At 38.2% G+C, this 18,204-nt stretch overlaps 1 protein-coding gene across 1 annotated transcript; it reads right to left on the minus strand.

Moving 5' to 3' along the window:
- Window positions 1-7,907: 7,907 nt before the first annotated feature.
- On the minus strand, window positions 7,908-17,026 carry LOC108144573 (tubulin beta-3 chain). The gene is made up of 4 exons (XM_017269562.2): window positions 16,789-17,026; window positions 10,683-10,791; window positions 10,381-10,625; window positions 7,908-9,779 (listed from the first exon to the last, which is right to left on the minus strand). Exons 1-4 carry the CDS (start codon window positions 16,843-16,845, stop codon window positions 8,826-8,828), a joined length of 1,365 nt encoding a protein of 454 aa, XP_017125051.1. The 5' UTR covers window positions 16,846-17,026; the 3' UTR covers window positions 7,908-8,825.
- Between the last annotated feature and the right edge of the window lie 1,178 nt (window positions 17,027-18,204).

An 18,204-nucleotide genomic window follows, 5' to 3' on the forward strand; every position in this document is an offset into this window, starting at 1 on the left:
GGTCAGCTGTCCGATCGGCGGATCGGTGGATCGCTGGAGTCCGGAGCCCCTGCCTCGCCCCTCGATCCCCATCGCCCCACTCTCACTATTCATTCATTCAGTTGTGCGTCGTCGCTCGCTGTATTTGAATAATGTTTGACCCAAATTCGAGTTTTGTGCGCTGTCTCTGTGTCTTTTTATTTTTTCCCTCCTGACAAGAAAGTGTTAGTTACTAACAAAAGCCTAGCTGAAAAGTCAACAATGTCTTTTATTTTATTTTGTTTTTTTTTTATTTCAACTTTTTGCATTCAAGCGGCTTTTATCATTTTGCTGTAACAGACAATCGGCCATTTTTTGGCTGCGTGTGAAAAGTTTCGTTCAGCATGCTAAAAGTCGACCATTAAGATATCAAAAATATGACAACAAAAATTCACAAAGTGGATTTGGCTTTCACGAAAAAAATAAACTGCAGGCCAAAGCAACCAAAATCATTCGAGAAACGCACATCGATGATTCAGACTCAGACTAGTAAACAACCATCGTCCTTGAGCCACGAGTCAACAGTTTATAAATAAAAACAAACCATTAGCCATGGGAAAGTTGTTGATAAATATTCAATTTATTTCTGGGCAATTCCCAGAGGGCTTGATCTCAATTTTTTTTGGGAAGGTAGATTGGTATCAGGAAATCATTAGGAGAACTATTAGAAAGGTATGTCTTCGGGCATTTACATTGGAAATGGGTTATGGATAAGCTAAAGACACTAATTTCCACTCCCTAATTTAATATTTCATTCGTTACATATCATTTTACGATTTCAGCCCTAATTTTTAACACCTTTGCAGAGGTGTAAATATTAGATAACATCAACGTTTTAATGTTTGTATTAAATTTGATTTAGGTTAAGTATCTTGTGCACTCATAGACCGCTATTGTGCCCAATTCCCCCGTTGGGCAGCAAAAACATGCTGCATCATTGACTGCCGTTAAAAGGCCATTTTACATATGACATAAAACAAAATAAGAGCCATGTGATCGTGCTTAACATATTTGGTTGGCTTAATGTTGCTCGTTGGCAGAGTGAAAAATCCGTAGCCAGCACATTAAATCATGGTGGAAAAAGAGAGCGCTCGCCGAGTTGAGCTGTTTACATGCAGTTAAACTTGATGAAAATGTCAAATGTTTTTAGTTTAAGACAAAGGCCACAGTCATACTCAAAAGTAATGAACAGGAAAACAAAAATGAAAAAAAATACCAGCAAGTGACAACAACAAACAGTGCAGGCAGCAACATTAAACAATCAAAAGCGCAGATACGTGAGCTTATGAACGTGGCTCGGAGTGTCAAACGTCGGCCACTTTAGTGAGCCCCAAAACGAAGTTGCAACTTTTGGCCCTAAAGTGCCTTTTCGCATGAATCACCATTCATCACAGGAGTCTTTTGTTCAGCAAAAGTCGTGGAAAATAAAAGCTTCTATAGCGAATTTGAATTTACAATAAGTTTTATGGTGTGTTATGTTGGGATCGTAAGAAAATGTACATAACTTAACAACAAAACAAAAATACCTAAGATTAAGCCACCGAAAGTTAATACATAAAATGTTTTATATGTTGATGGGTAGTAAAGCATTATTTAATTTATTGAACATACAAATTTAAATCTAATGTGTATTTTTGTTTTTTAATTTATAAACTCCTTTATTTAAGTTATTTGACTTATACTTTTAAATACAAAAATCTAAATCCAATGAATTTATTAAGTTTGTATTTATTAACGACTAAAAATAATATAATATACTGAAGAATAAAATAAAATGCTGCATAATCTAACCATTTCACCAAGCCCTTTAGTGTTCGAAGTCAATTGCAAAAGTACTTTTCTTTTTTTTTTAATTTAAAATATATGCCTTTAATTGTCTTCATTTTGTTGTATGCATATTTTTCTATTTCTGAGAAATCTAAATGGACCCAAAACATGCCGTTCCCCGTGGAAAAGCTTTACAGCTGCTATAGCTACCTTGCACTGTTTAGAATTTACAATGATGCCTCATTCACTCATAAATATGCACTACATTCGGCTATGTGTGTCTTTTGTTTATCAGCCGCAGAGTTCAATATATGCCGACTGCGATAAGTCTAAGAACTTGCTTCCTTTTCGCTTCTGGCTTCAGGCTTCAGGCTTCATCGAAATGCGCATTAATTTCTTAGCCTCATCTATAGTATATCTATGTGGATATATGTATCTATGTAAGGCAAGGCAATCAATCAAGCGACAGGCGGCACAATCAAATTAGCATTTGCATCAAATCGCATTGCAAATCTGCCGAGGCTGCTGCAAATCGGTGGGGAGATAGCGATGGCGATGGCGATGCCCGAACACTCGAGGTCCATTTCATTCAATTGGCAATAGTTATTAGCACCTATTTACCTTACCATAGTATACTACAACGACTTGCTACTACCTGTGGCAACAACTCATTAGACAAATTGCCCGGCTTCGCTCCGCTTCGATTTGATTGATTTGCAGCAATGGCAATTACAAGTGGCCAAAGAAGAAAAAGTATCTCCACTTGTTGTCAGTTTTGTAAGTCTGTTAAAAAAAAAAACTGGGGCGAACTGAGCTGCCTTTCTTGGGAATATAAAACATGAAAATGTGCCATAACGGCACGGCCAGTACTTTGTGTGTCTTCCAAATTAAATGGAGTTAACTGTTAGCCGACGACGTGCGTTAACCAAATGTCAACGGTTAATAAACCCGGCCCAAAATTAAACTCCACTCGAGATTCCACGAATTGGCAGGCGATAAAACATACGACCAAAGAAGATCTTGGCTTGTAAAACAGTGGCCAGTTGCCAATGGCCAGTGGCTAGGTATTTTGCCGATTACATGTTATGGCCAAAAGTGTTAATGGATGGCAGTTTCCACTGTAATAACCAAGGCATAAATTTACCCACTCGATGCCAAAGTTAATTAACACACAATCAGACACCAGCACATACACCTTAGACCAACTAAAAAACTAAAGAAGAGAAATAAAGAAGACAAAAAAAAAACTTTGCAATAATCACAAAACATACGTCGGCACTTCAATGCGCGAGAATGCACCGAAATTAGCCAAAATACAAAAAGTAAAGGAGAAGAGGAAAAGCCAAGAAAAACAGAAATTAAAGTTGTAAGATTACAACAGTAGCAGCAGATTGCCGCTGAGCTGTGTGTGTGTGTGTGTGTTTGGTTTTTGTTTTTTTTGGCTTCTTGTTGGCTTGGTTGGCAGAGGAGTCAGCCAGCCAGCATGCCATGTGAACCAATTTGTGGCATCAATCTCAGGCGTGATGTGAAATTGGCCAAGACGACTAACTAAATGAATCGCGGGAATGGCATTAGTTATTCTGCCTCGGATCACTTGACTCCTCCATTTGGGAGGTGACTGTGATGCAACTCTTTTCTCGAAATATTTTACCCACTAATTGTATGCTAAAATGATTGATAAATGCATTGGCTGAGTCACCATACGTTAGTCATCTATAAAATATCTGCAAGTCGCGGCAAGTCATTTGGTCATTGTTGGCAAATTAGGTAAATATATATGTTCCAAATAACGTATCCTGCTAGACATTTTAGCATCAAGTTACTTTCAAAAATCAACTTGTAGTGCCTGGCTATGGCATTTAAACAATCAATAAAACAAAGTTATATCATTAATTACAAAAAATTATAGCAAGCCAATAAACTTGCAATAAAAAAAATATTTTATTTATAATTTACAAGAAATAAAAAAAGCCAAAGGCTTTTCGATTGAATTTTTAACTATATTACAACATTTAAAAACATTGCCTCAACACAAATTTTGTATTTTAATTGTCTTACATTTTAAAATAAATAACCATGATATAAGCTAAAAGTAATTTCTACAGTAGGTAGTTAAAAAAATTGTAAAAGAATAAATCTCCAAATATAGTGATACCACAACACCCAAAGAAAAATCGCATAGTAAATTTAACATTAAAATAATTGAATGATTCATAGTTTTTCAAGACATAAACATGTTTTTAGATAATGTAATTATTAACATTTTAATTGGTTTATCCAAAAGGAAAATTGTAGATTTAAATTTTTTTGAATTTAAAATTAAATTTGTATTATTATTATTATTATTTATATATTTATATCATATTTAATTAAAAGTGCAAATATTTGGATTCACCATGATTTTTTTCTGAGTACAGATAAAATTTAGCCAACAAATTATTTGCTATTAAAGAATGTTTAAATCTGCGAAAAGTGATCGATGAACATAGTTAAAGTCTATTAACCAACGGAATTAACTGCTAATACTATTGATTCGTCCTTGAGTGCCCATAAGTTTTAGTGCATTGATTTACACGAGTAATTTGCATGTACTGGGCCAAAGCTCTTAAAACTTTTCGTATATCATTTGTTTATGACAGCGCTAAGAGCGTTGTTTGCTGATTTTGTTAGAAAAAAAAACTCTGGTTGGGTTAAATTCAGTGATTCGACTTAGAAGGCCCAGCCCAAGCCAAAACTCACCTGAAGCACTTCCGCTGCACTTACATGCAGTCAGGCACTTGTTGTTGCCCAGAAACTTGGCAACGCCGCAAGTGAACGTCTGCCAAACAAAATGAACATATGAGTCGGGGTTTTCGCTTTTTTGGATTTTTTCTTACGATTTTTTGGATTTGTTTTTTGGGGCCCACTGCGGTCGCATCAATGACCAAGTCAAGCGTGTATTTTCGTGTGGGCCTCTTAGTATCTTGGCTTTGCGGATTTTCCTGGCCTAGCTGCAATTTGTCTCGTTATTGTTGTTCTACTCGTGTTTGTCTGTAAACCACAAAAGACAACCAAGAAAAACACGTAGAAAATTGATGGCAGAAAATCCGAAAATCAGAAAATCAAAATGCAGCGTAGATCGGCTCTAGCCGCCGTTGTCTAAGTCCAATCTAAACTAGTCGAGGCGTTTGCGGTGGCTTTTGCTTTTGGTTTTGCTTTTGGCTACCACAGAGTGCATTGACGTGTTGTTTGCATGTGCCCCCATACCCCCAGCCCCCAGCCACGCCCCCTTGCCACTTTACGCCCCAGTCTTCAAGCGGGTTTCGTTTTTTGGCTTTCTGAAGAATCGGCAACTAGCTGAAAAAAACAAGATTTTTTGTTTAATTTTGCTGTTTTTTTTTATTTTTTGTGTGTTTCTACTGTAGTATCTCGGCGAGTGCAATGCACTTCCCCCAGCAAAGTCTCCAGCTTCAGCTTCAGCGTCAGCTTCAGCTTCAGATAGTCGGGGCTGCACAAGTCGAGATCGAAAAGCTGCAGATATAGCCAGCAGATCCAGCCGAGTGAGGAGTAGGTAGGTAGGTTGGTAGTATAAGTGTAAGTGTAAGTGCAAGTATAGGTAGGTTGTTGTCGTCTCGGGAAACTGGGTCAATCACTGCTGCCTCGCTTCATGTTTCGGATTTTCTTACCATTGCCTCCTTCTGCCGGACGACGACGACGACTACGACGACTGGCTTTTTGGATGACGATGACGGCGCCAAATGAGTGTAAGTTGGCAACTATTTTATTGCTTTTTCATTTGCCTATTTCCAAGCGATGTTTTGCTGCACACCGAAAAAATGTGTGAGTGGTCAATACGATTGGAATAAGAAAAAATAAACTTATTTTTTTAAAGTTTCTAAAAAAAGTGATCTATTGGGGCTATATAATCAAATTATTTATTTAAAATAATTATTAAGTGTATCATAAGCTTAATCTGTTAAATTTGATAAGATTACTTCTTCAAGATAAAAACAATAAGTTTTTGCTGTTGCTAGTTGGATATTAATATTGGAAAAGTTTATTTAATGAACGCTTCATTTAAAAAAAAAGATTTGTGTTTTTAGTTCCTTTAATGTTACAATTATACACATAAACCACAGATGTTTTGTAGTTTATAAGTAAGATAAGATTTCTTTATATTGTACATGCAAAACCAAAGTTTTCAGAGTACAAAGCCAGACTGCATATAAACATAAATGTTTTTACTTAGTTAAAATATTCTATTTTCTACCAGTTAAAACAATAAGAAAAATCTATACATTTAGAAATCTTTCAGTGATTGAGGCTGTTGAATTTGCAGCCAGGGACTTACAGATTGATAAGGGTTTCTTCGGCTTCTGACTTGGCCTACTTTTCAGAGGCGGGTTCTCAGCTCCAGTAGGGGGACTTCCGCTCAGCATAAACCTTCCCTTTGACCTGTTGGACTGACATAACTAACGGTTAAACGCACTTTAACCGGTCACTAATGTGGCAGTCGGAAGAACGTGTTATAATGGTTTTTGCCGGCTCAAAAAAAGGTTCTCGACTCTCTGTTCTCGGTTCTCGTCGTCATTCAGAAAAGCCGGCCGGCTCATTCGATCAAAAACAAAAATAAAACTGGTTCTCTCTTGCATTTGCCTCTTCTTTCCGTTTTTGTTCCGTATGTCTGGGGTTTTGTTCTTAGCCGACTTTGTTATTGGCTGGTTTTTTATGTAAAGCTTTGTTTCTGTCACGAGACCGCTAAAGTCGCTTAATGTCTTTTAATTCTAGTGAATTGCCGCATATGAGGGCCGAGAGAGTCGGCTAATGGAAAGGTTTGTGCGACTCTGAGATCCGCTCGAGATTATAATGTTGGCTCTGCGCTTTTTTAATGCGTGTGGCAAGTAGATTTTTATGTGGAAAAAATTACAGTTAATTGGTTGGACTTTTCGAGAAAATTTAACAAACATATGAGTAAGACAAACTACTTTTTCTTTATTTATATAAAAATCATTGTCTTAAATGTTTTTGCCAAAAGGGTAAATACAAAAAGGAAAACAAATGACTAAGTCTTAATTTGTTTTAATTGTTGTAGGAGCTATACCAGTTAAACCCATGGAAAATTAGTTCATTCTTGGGAATTTTATTTTAAGAAAGTAATCGATAAAATGTCTTGTTGTTGTTTTGTCTTAAGATTTTTTTTTCAAATATGTTGAAATGTAGCACTGCTATGTGGTGTCTTCAGAGGTTAGAACAAAAAGGACTCAAACATGTCAAAAAGTGTGCTAAAAATAAAAATAGTTTTAATTTGGAACCGATCGTTGTTAAGTCATGATGTCCGCAATTTTTAAAAACGTGGTTTCGAGAAAAACGTGCTTAAAGTTTCCGAAGGAGATGCCTATGGCTGCAAGCGGTCACAGGATATTTAAAAAAAAGTAATACAAATAAAAAAAATGATTTTTAAAATACCCTATACTAAAATGGTCCCTTAAGGTTCTCAAGCTGGTTTAACCTTTTGCTTAAAAGAGAGCTGGTTTTCAAAAAATAAAGGCTATTTTAAATGAATGGTTAATAACTTTATAAGTTCCAGAAATAAATAAGTTGTTGATTTTATACCTTATCGAATTGATTTATAAGGATGCTACATTTTAAACATTTTTTTTACTATATAGAAAGCTTTCCATACCATTGGAGATTAAATAATAAAGAATTCTTAACGGTTATGTTGCGCTTTTTTAAACTGCTTGATCACGGCGTTGCCAGTCAGTCGGGCAGTTTCTTATATTACTTGCTATATTATTTTGATAGATGGCGCTACTCAACTCTACATCTTACGTTTGCGTACGGTCTTACACGTTATCTACATTCAAGTAAAATTCTACATTCAACCGTTTTTAAGCCATCTGGCAATGACATGCGAAACTGCCACTTGGCAGTTAAAAAACACAACGATGGTAAATATTCACTGGTTAATAGATTCAGCACTTAAAGTAATTAAAACAAGAATTAAAATCATTAATGTATTTATATCAATCAATCATGTTGAAACAATTTGCATACTTCATTGTTATATTAAACAGAAGTTTTTAAATAATAAAACTTAGTAACCCAAAGATAGTGTTTTCCCATAAGTCAAAGTCGGTTGATAATTTTAAATAAATTCCATTTATTATGTGTCAAAAATGTTTGCCATTATTAGTCATTTATTTGGGTAGAAATGTTTTGTTTATTCATATAAAACTACAAGAGAAAGTACTGCACACGAATACAAAGTGAATATATTGTGCCCTAAGATTATGTAAATACAATTGCGGATGCATTTTAGAAATTGCCTTTATTGGAGGATCTCATGAGAGTGGTCAATCGATTATCTTTGGATAAGCTCGTATCGTAAATAGCTCTAAATGTATGTATTGCCAAATTGTCTTAATGTCGTGTTGGACATTGGACACATCTCGAGAGTTCCGTATAAATTCGTTTTCCTTCGAAATACTAGATACTTGTGGTTCTCTATCTTGCTAACGTTGTTGCAATATAAATAATTGTATAAAAATGTAGTCAGTTAAAAGTAGGGGCTATGAAAAGTGCTGGTGAAAGATGGGTACAGTGGGGTGAAAATGGCTGCGAGAAATGCGATAGACGTGCCTCCGTGTAAAGTGTATGGCGTATAGCGTAGAGGACGGTGACAAAAGTGCCGAAAAATAGACAAAAAGATGAAGATGAAGATGAAGATGCGTGATGCTAGATGTGAGATGTGAGATGTGAGATGATGAATGAGTAATGGGGAATAGAAGAGGAAGCATGAGCTTTTGGAACATTTCCGTTTGATGTTCTAACTACGCTGGACCTTCCTGTCTGTCTGTCCGTGTGTCTGTGTGTCTGTCTGTCTGTCTGTCTGTGTGTTCGAGTGTCCTGTCTGTGTGCGATTGTAGTGGTGTGTGTGTGTGTATGTCCGATGGGGTCAAAGGATGCCGCAGTGCTTGGCCGCCAGCTGGTGCCGCATGCCGCGCAGCAACCGGACATCCCCGCCCTCACGCACGCCCCCCATTCCTCTGGCCACACCATTAAATACAATCGCCCTCGACCTCCTCCTGATTGACATCCGGATCGAACTCGTCGTCGGCGGTGGCCTCCTGGTACTGCTGGTACTCGGACACCAGGTCGTTCATGTTGCTCTCCGCCTCCGTGAACTCCATCTCGTCCATGCCCTCGCCGGTGTACCAGTGCAAGAAGGCCTTGCGCCGGAACATGGCCGAGAACTGCTCGGAGATGCGCTTGAACAGCTCCTGGATGGCCGTGGTGTTGCCGATGAACGTGGAGGACATCTTCAGGCCCTTCGGCGGGATATCGCACACGGCCGTCTTCACGTTGTTCGGGATCCACTCGACGAAGTACGAGCTATTCTTGTTCTGCACCGCCAGCATCTGCTCGTCCACCTCCTTCATGGACATGCGTCCGCGGAAGACGGCGGCCACCGTGAGGTAGCGACCATGGCGCGGATCACAGGCGGCCATCATGTTCTTCGCGTCGAACATCTGCTGGGTCAGCTCTGGAACGGTCAGGGCACGGTACTGCTGCGATCCCCGCGAGGTGAGGGGCGCAAAGCCGGGCATGAAGAAGTGCAGGCGTGGGAATGGAACCATGTTGACCGCCAGCTTGCGCAGATCGGCATTCAACTGGCCGGGGAATCGCAGGCAGGTGGTCACGCCCGACATGGTCAGCGAGACCAGGTGGTTCAGATCCCCGTAGCTGGGATTCGACACCTTCAGGGTCCTGAAACAGATGTCGTACAGCGCCTCGTTGTCGATGCAGTACGTCTCGTCCGTGTTCTCCACCAGCTGGTGGATCGACAGCGTGGCATTGTAGGGCTCCACCACGGTGTCGGATACCTTGGGCGACGGCACCACCGAGTAGGTGTTCATTATGCGGTCCGGGTACTCCTCGCGAATCTTCGAGATCAGCAGAGTGCCCATTCCGGAGCCAGTTCCTCCACCCAGCGAGTGCGTCAGTTGGAAGCCCTGCAAAATGATGGGCATTAGATATTATTAGCAGAAGAATTATACAGTAAGCATTAAGAATTTGTAATAATCATTACAAATTTTACAATACAATAAATTTTCGTTATTTATTTATAGGATAAAAATAATTTCCAATAAGTCATTTATTAATTTGTGGATATGCAAAACTAAAACTTTTCGAATAAAGTTTACTTTCTCCAGAACAATTAATAATATTAATTATTCCCAAAGTTTGTGTATATTGTGAATATAAAATTTACAATTTAATTATTTTGCCCAAAAAGTGTAATAAATATTATTTATAAAGAAAACGATTTAAATTCTTTTACTTACTGTAAAGAAACAATTTATGGTATTAATAAATACCAATATAAAAGACCTTATATTTTGTAAATATACAAATAATATTAAAGTATTTTAGTGCCCAATTTGCACATTTAATTATTATTTACAAAAAAGATTTTTTGACTTGAGTTAAAGTTTTTCATGAAGGTATAGAAATGAACTGTTTTATTATTTATTTTCAAAACTTGCAATTATTATTATTTGATGGATGCTGTATTTTCAAAATTATAGATATTTTTGAAGAAGAAATACCAACCTGCAGGCAGTCGCAGTTCTCGCACTCCTTGCGCACCACATCCAGCACATTATCCACCAGTTCGGCGCCCTCGGTGTAGTGACCCTTGGCCCAGTTGTTGCCCGCCCCCGACTGGCCAAACACGAAGTTGTCCGGCCGGAAGAGCTGTCCGTAGGGGCCCGATCGCACCGACTCCATGGTGCCCGGCTCCAGATCGAGCAGAATGGCCCTGGGCACGTATTTGCCGCCCGACGAGCGCGTAACGGCTAAAATATAAGAATTAGTTAATCCCATTGGTAGTATATGCTATTTAAGGGTCTTACCAGATGCCTCGTTGTAGTAGACACTAACGCGCTCCAGCTGCAGATCACTGTCGCCCACATAGATGCCATTGCTGTCAATGCCATGCTCCTCCGAAATAATCTCCCAGAACTGAAAACAGGAATATGCGAGTTGGTGAATATTAATACAAATATTTTTAAATATATTTATTACTGGATACATTATATATTCAACTCTTTAAAAGATCAATATAAAGCATTTACTTAAGCCTTACTTTCTGTAGCTAAATTTGGCTGTATAAAGCATTAATAATAAGGTCTTTTTGTTTCCAAGATGAAACTGATAACCATTTTGAGCACGTTTCATTTAAATTGTTTTAAAACTCGTTCAATTAGTAGTAATTAGTAGAGCATTATTCAGCTTAATTCCATAAAGCCAATTAACAAATTTCTTGGAAGTTGAGGAATGTATAATTATGAATTATAAAATCTGAACTTTTTAGTTGAACATTTATTTATTCCCCCCTTATATTATAGATAAATAAGCTAAAAATATTATGTATAATTTAAATCTTGAAGAAGCAAAAGTGTTATACAGCAAAGCTAACTATTTGACTTAAAATGGATTAATAATGCCATTCACTATAATCCTAAAATAAAAGAAGGTAAAATTAAAAAATATATATATTAATTAGCTCCTTAAAATCACAATGATGATATCAACAAAAGCTGCTTCTTAATGTTTAAACAAATTCTTAGTATAAGCTAAACAATGTTTATAACCATTCCCTCCAAAATTAGGGATATGAAGCTGCAACCCGCATCTTGGCAAGCTCCCTTATCTATAATTCCATTCAGGCAGAGATCACTCATCCTTATCATCCATCCCGCAGATATCTTTATAGCCCTAGTCGAGCACTTGGCGATTGCAATTTCTAAAGTCGGCACAAGGCCTTACTATATATTTCCGGAGTCGTTCATCAAGTTGAATGATTGTGCCAACCCAGCCATGTCAGAGTTCATGTTGAGCCTTGACATATGGCCGCAGCCACAGAAGCCGCAAAAAAAAAAAATATAAAACAAAAATATATTAAAACAATAACAAAAACTGGGAACAATTCTAACAATCTCTGTTCCTGCCTCCTCCGCCGATTCGACAATGTGACAATGTGGCAAACAACAAGGCGCAGTCGCAGCCTATAAAGTTTGAGGTTTTTCGGTTTTTTTCGGAAAAATACACCGAGGCATACACACATATGGAATATATATGGCCCATCCATATAGGGGGCCCTGCTTGGGGCATCAAAAGTGAGACAGATTGCCCCGAAAAAAAAAAATAAGGGAAGAATAAATTTATGTTTAGTTTTTCGAACGTCAGTTTTGGACGCCGGCGAACATGCCCTGATTTAGTGCTAAATTTAAAAGATGCGTCCGGGCCAGTCAGTTAAAAAATAGTGGCCCTCTCACACTCACTGTATGGGACTTGGGACAAAATCTCCACTCCACGGCGCTCCTGGGGAGAAATGCGCTTAAAAATAGACCAGCCCGTAGGTTGGGATGGGATGGGATGGTATAGCACTTATATGGTGGCTCCTGCTGACTCATCAGGCCAAAGTTTCGGGGGGAAGAACTTCAGGCCAACGACCCAACGGCGACAACATCATTAGACGCCCCATTCCAAAAATGAAAAAAAAAAACCCCATCGAAATGCGATAAATTGAGTATATCATGGATACACAAACCATCGCCATCCCGTAGATTTATTGAGGAAATGCTCTGCAATTGTTGTGCTGCGTTTAACAAGAACCAAATTTGGGCGCCTTTAGTTGATCATTAGCCCGACTATTTTTGGGGGGGATCAGTAGACTCTCCGTTGGAGCGAAACGCAGCTGGCTTGGCAACAAGCCCCAAGATTCGAAATTGGAAATTGGAAGTCCAAGAGACAGGGGAAATAATAAAAATGTTAGCGGATCCCCAGACACACACGCATTCCTGCGTTGTCTGAGTTCTTGTTTCCCTTTTGGCACTTTGGCACTTGAACTTGACGTGCGCGACTATAAACAAAAACAGCCCCCATCCCATTGGGGTTCCTTTTGAAGGGGAGAAAACTGGAGTTCTTTGTTTATTTAAACGAGGGAGAGAACAACAGAAATGAATCTCAGACCACTGCAATCTCAGCAAGATCATCAAATTTAATTGGAGTGTGGCCGCCGCTGCAATTATCAAGCTAACCATAACTCTAACAGCCGCAACCACAATGAAGCTCGGCTTAAAAGGCCGGACGGGCGAACAAACAAAATGAAAAATATGAAAACTGAATTAGCACACAAAACTGTTGAAGTGAAAAGTCGTTTTTCATTTACCCCCCTTTCCTCACCCCTCCCCATCCCATCCAACACTTCCTCTCATTTCCACTTTTTCACTTCTGCTAGCACGACCATCGCTGATCGCTTTACTTTTACATTCGACTAATTTCTCACTTCGGATTTTTCATTTTTAAAGATAATGGTTTTGTCGGAAAATGGCTTTTTCGGTGAATGTCAGTTGCAGCGGATGATGATGGTTGAGGAGGGGGGAGGGGAGGGGGTTTTGGAAAAGCGACACACAGTTAGATTGTAATTATAGATTAATGGCTTTTTGGCGAGATTTATTTCGGTGAAACATGATCGGCAGCAGGAATTCCATTTAGTGAAGAAAAGTCGTGTCGAATTCAATTTACGGCCTTTAAATCTTTCAGAGAACATTTCTTCAATGCAATGCCCCCAAATTTATAATCTCTTCCTTTACACTGATAACAATATGGAATAGTAAATATAAATAACTGACTATTGAATTTAATACTTTATATTCAATATTTAAATTAAATATTTAGTCAAAATATTAAATACAAGGCATCATAAATTGCAATAAATTTAAAATAGTTCCTATTTAATTCAATTGCATTTTATTTAAGGAACATATGATTTAAATCCAAATTAAATTTTCAGATATTAAAATCAATTCCGAAAACAGTCAATTGAAGATTACAAAAATTTTTAATAAATAATATTTAGACTTACTATGTTTAATTTTTAAGTACTATATAATTATCTCTAGACCAACTCAATCTTAAATATAAAATACTTTTCTTGGGATACCTACTTAAAGTTAAATAATTAAGTTAATAATTCAATTATAAATAATTTTATTGAATTGAACATTTCATATTGATGATTTTTTTTAATAAAATGATCTCAATTTAGAAATTTCTGGACTTATTGTTTCCTAACTTTTTTCAGGCGAGATGGGAATGATCGATTGATGTGTTTTCTTTTTTTTTTATAACAATTTTATTATTGTTTTTCTAGCCCAATAGAAATAAAAACGTACTTCGATTACTTTTGTGAATTAGTTTTCCCTGGGTTTTCCTCGAATAAACTCTTTTCCAATTACCGGCAACATCTGTGCTAACAATTTCGTTTGGCTTAACTGCTGCGCGTCTATTCTTTTTTCGTGTAATTAATTTGAAAAGCTCTGCTGCCTGGCAACTGGCCTGGTCTAACCTCCTCCCCCCCTTTGGAGACCTCCGTCCTCCCACCCCCCCGTGCCACGCCCCTGCCCCGGCATGCGATCATGGGGCGACTGGCAATCGAGACGCCCTCATTAAGTGTTGCATGTCTGGGAGCCGCCACGAAGTAGCCACGACCAAGATGCACTTCTTCAGCGGCCCAGCCCCTCGACTCTTTGAGTCTTGCGGAGTGGGAATCACTCGGGCATGAACTTGGAGCCAGTCTTTCTTTCCTTCCTTCCTTTCTTTCTTCCATACGGGGATCGTTGGCTATGCAAAGAAAGACAGAGAGTGGTATTTTCACAAGATACAAAACATTTGGCATCAAAAGGAAATTCTTTTAATTGAAAGGGGGGCTGGCCCCCAAGCCACCAAAGCCATCAAAGCCACCAAAGCCACCCAAGCCACCCACTTCATCCAATGGCGGGCATTTGTCTTTTCTCGCAGCTGCTGTGGAGTGTCAAAAAAATGCGATAAGCATTCCCGAGTTTATTGACTTCGGATCTCGGTTGGATGGCCTCTTCAATTCTATTTAATCTCGCTGGCCCAAGTACATTTAATATGCAATAATCGTCGTGTTGGAGGCTAAAAAGGGAAACAGAATTTCATATATATGTCCCGATATCCTGTAACTGTATACAGGACAGCTACCGTGAGTCACTTCCTTTTTTTTCCTCCTGCACTTGTGCGGTTTTCGGACTGCCCATCTACACATATTCATGTGCGTGGACTTGCCCCATTCTTTTTTTATTTAAATGTCCACTCAGCTGTTAGGTTGTTTGGTTTTTTTTCATTTTTTTCTTTTTTGGGTCTCACATTACGGGGATGTTGACTGCTCAAATTACCAAGACACAAACTTCCCATCATATCTCATTCGTGTACGTAAACGACTGTTTTTCGCTTACTTACCGCCGAGTGCGATTGCTGCCCCATAAAACCATTACTATTGCCGAAATTCCGGGAAAGGCAAAAGCCAAGCGAGTTTGCTTTTAAATTGAAGCTGCTGACTAGTCAGTCGTCTCATTCTCATTCTCATTCTCATTCTCATTTTTCTTTCCCAAATTGACTCATATCAAATGATTAAGATTTGCTGGCTTATCTTTTGTGTACTTTAGCTGGCGTACTATTTTATCGCAACTACGCTAGGCATACTATATATATGACCCACTTTGCCGGGGGTGATGATTAGAAATGAATCGAATCGTTAGGCATTGACATTGATGCCACTGAAAAATGCACTCAGCGGGGACCCACTAGTCCGAGTCCGAGTCGCGATCCAAAACTGGTATTGCCAAAAATCGAAAAGAGTCTGTGGCAAGTTAACTGGTTAACTGCCTGCCTCCTTTTTTTTATCGAAGAGCTGCACTTCGGATTTCGGGGCGTGCTGATTGAGTGGACTATCCCATATATATTTTTGCGATAATTGAGAATGCTCAACTGGAAATCAGAACTTAATTGCTCCGATTCGTTTGCATTTCTCAAGTTTCCGTTTCTCGTTCACTTTGATTGATTAAAGCCAAGTAGTGATATCACTGTTGAACTTGCTGATCACTCACTATATACACTACATGTAATTCGAGTGGATTTATAAGCCGAGATCGCAACAGCTGCATTTTGATTACTATTTACTGTTCAATAATCATAGAAATAAATATTTTTGAGTACCTTATACCAGTTGTTTCGCAGGAATTTGTGCTTTATTTCTGGCTTAAATGCATCTACAATCATAATCTTTTTTAAAATAATAAATATTTATGTCTTCAGTTAATGTTCATTGTTATTTCTAAATATTATTGTTAATAAACCTAGTTTTATCGCCTTTAGCATGGAAAGCCTCTTATAAATATTTATACCTTTCGGTCTTACTTCCAACTTTCAATGAGTAATTACTCTTTAAAATGAAGAAAAGTTCATTTGCCAAAATAAATTTATAATGGCCATGCTGGCCATTATTCGTACGAATAACTACCTATTTTTATTGCAATTTTTTGTGGTTTCTTGAGCGAGTGCAGGAAGCTCAAGCAAAGCGAAAAGATTTCTCCAGCCAGATTGTTCGAGAGATTTCCCTTCCTGTCAATTTCAAAGGCAATGGCAAAGTGCAAGGCAGCGAAGTGAGCTCGAAATTGCAGAAATCTTGAAGTTTTCTTGCTGATTTGCGCCTTTGCCATAATTCTGCCTGGCCATTCCCCTACCAATTTCCCTCGGGAGGGTTTTTGCAATGAATCACTTTTCGTGATCTGCAGCCGGCCCAACCCGTTTTCTTTTTTTTGATTTTTATTTTCTTGTTTTTTGTTGTGCGAAACCGAAAGAAAGGGCATTTTGAGAGCCAGACAAACTCCAAATATATTTCTGCGGCTGTCCACTTTTTATGCACTTTGCATTTTATTTTATCGCATTTTTTGTTGTTAATTTTCTTTTGCTTTAATTGCTGAATGCGCTGAAAAAGGCGGCGACATCGAACCGCGCGACTGAGCCCGATCATTTTGGAAACTCATTGAAAAACGTTTTCGGTCAATGTGAATAAATTAAGTGGTCAGCCAAAAAAAAAAAAAAAATTAAGAAAAGCAAAATAAAATAAAATAAAATAGTAGTGAGACTTACCTTAGCGCCAATTTGGTTGCCGCACTGGCCGGCCTGCAAATGGACGATTTCTCTCATTTTCGGACTCGAGATTTGTTAGGTCAAAAGGCAGAAAGGCAGAAGCTGCGTCTGGAAATGGATCTCAATGTGATGGATCTGGAGGAAGATGCACCGCACAGTCCGAGTATCTTTTGCTGGATTTTCAGAACGAAGGCGCAACTTCACCGCGCAACGCACAAGACACAACTGATCGGCGGACCAAGACTCGAACTCGAGTAGTCGCAGTCCGTCGACGATGTTCTGGTGATTTTTGAGTCGACTTGCGACTTGAGTGCCTGCCTGCCAACAACGGTGGTCGAAGCGAGAGGGAAGATCGCACTTACACAGAGGCACTGGCGCACCGACACGCACACAGATACACACACACACACACTCGCTCGCACAGTGGGAAAAATGCGGAGTTCTCCAGCGAAAAGCTCTTCATATGGCAGCTCTAATTTTAATAATTTCTTTATCTTCCTACTTAACATTTTTAATTATTTAAAAACATAAATAGTTAACATTATATCGTTGGTACATAAACAAAAATGGTTATATTATAGTATTTTGTGTTTAATAATTTAAGAACTAATATTAAATCATAGGTTAATCATCCTATTAAATCATGTTTTTCAAAAACTTATCACCAAGCTTAAATGACACATTTACTTTAACTTCGCAAAAATGTTATTTTTTTCTTAAGCAAGATAAGTGCTTTGTATATGTAAAACAAGTTAAATTTTGATATTTTGTATGTGTCATTAAAGCAACCTTATTTTTTTAAAAGCTAGTTATTCGCTAACACCATTAATTTTATTTAATATTTATTTGTAACAAATTAATGACAAGTTTATAAAAATATATTTATAATAAATTATTTATTTTTTAATTCTTAAGAGCAACTTGTAAATAATAATACCAAACTTTTAATCAAGTTCCATAACTTTCAAGTAGAAAAAACCGATTCTAATTTTAGAGGTTCAACAGTATTATGATTTGGCTAAAAATATATTCAAAGTGTAGGGGGTTGACATGGGGTGGTCTCAAATCATTTTTGGTAATTGGAAAGTTTATTCCTCAATCGGCGGAAGTTAATAAAAAGTTTTGCGAATGGGGTTGAGTCACGAGTTACCTCATGGGGAGCCCAAGTCACTCTGGCAAGTGTAAATCGGTGCAGCCTTTCGGTTTCATTATTAATTTCGATTTGGTTTATGCACTGCCAGTATGGAAACACGCATCTGCATGGGCATTAAGCTGTTCGTCTGGCACCCCGCCGTCGTTTTCCTGTTCCTAAGTTCACACATTTTTACGCTGTCAACTGCAGCGACTTTCACGTTCTAATTTTATCCGGCAGAATGCACAGGTATGCAACTCCCCGACTTCCCGACCTCCCGACTT

Source organism: Drosophila elegans, unplaced genomic scaffold (assembly GCF_018152505.1).
Source record: "Drosophila elegans isolate 14027-0461.03 unplaced genomic scaffold, ASM1815250v1 contig_183, whole genome shotgun sequence".
Classification (NCBI taxonomy): Eukaryota; Metazoa; Arthropoda; class Insecta; order Diptera; family Drosophilidae; genus Drosophila; species Drosophila elegans.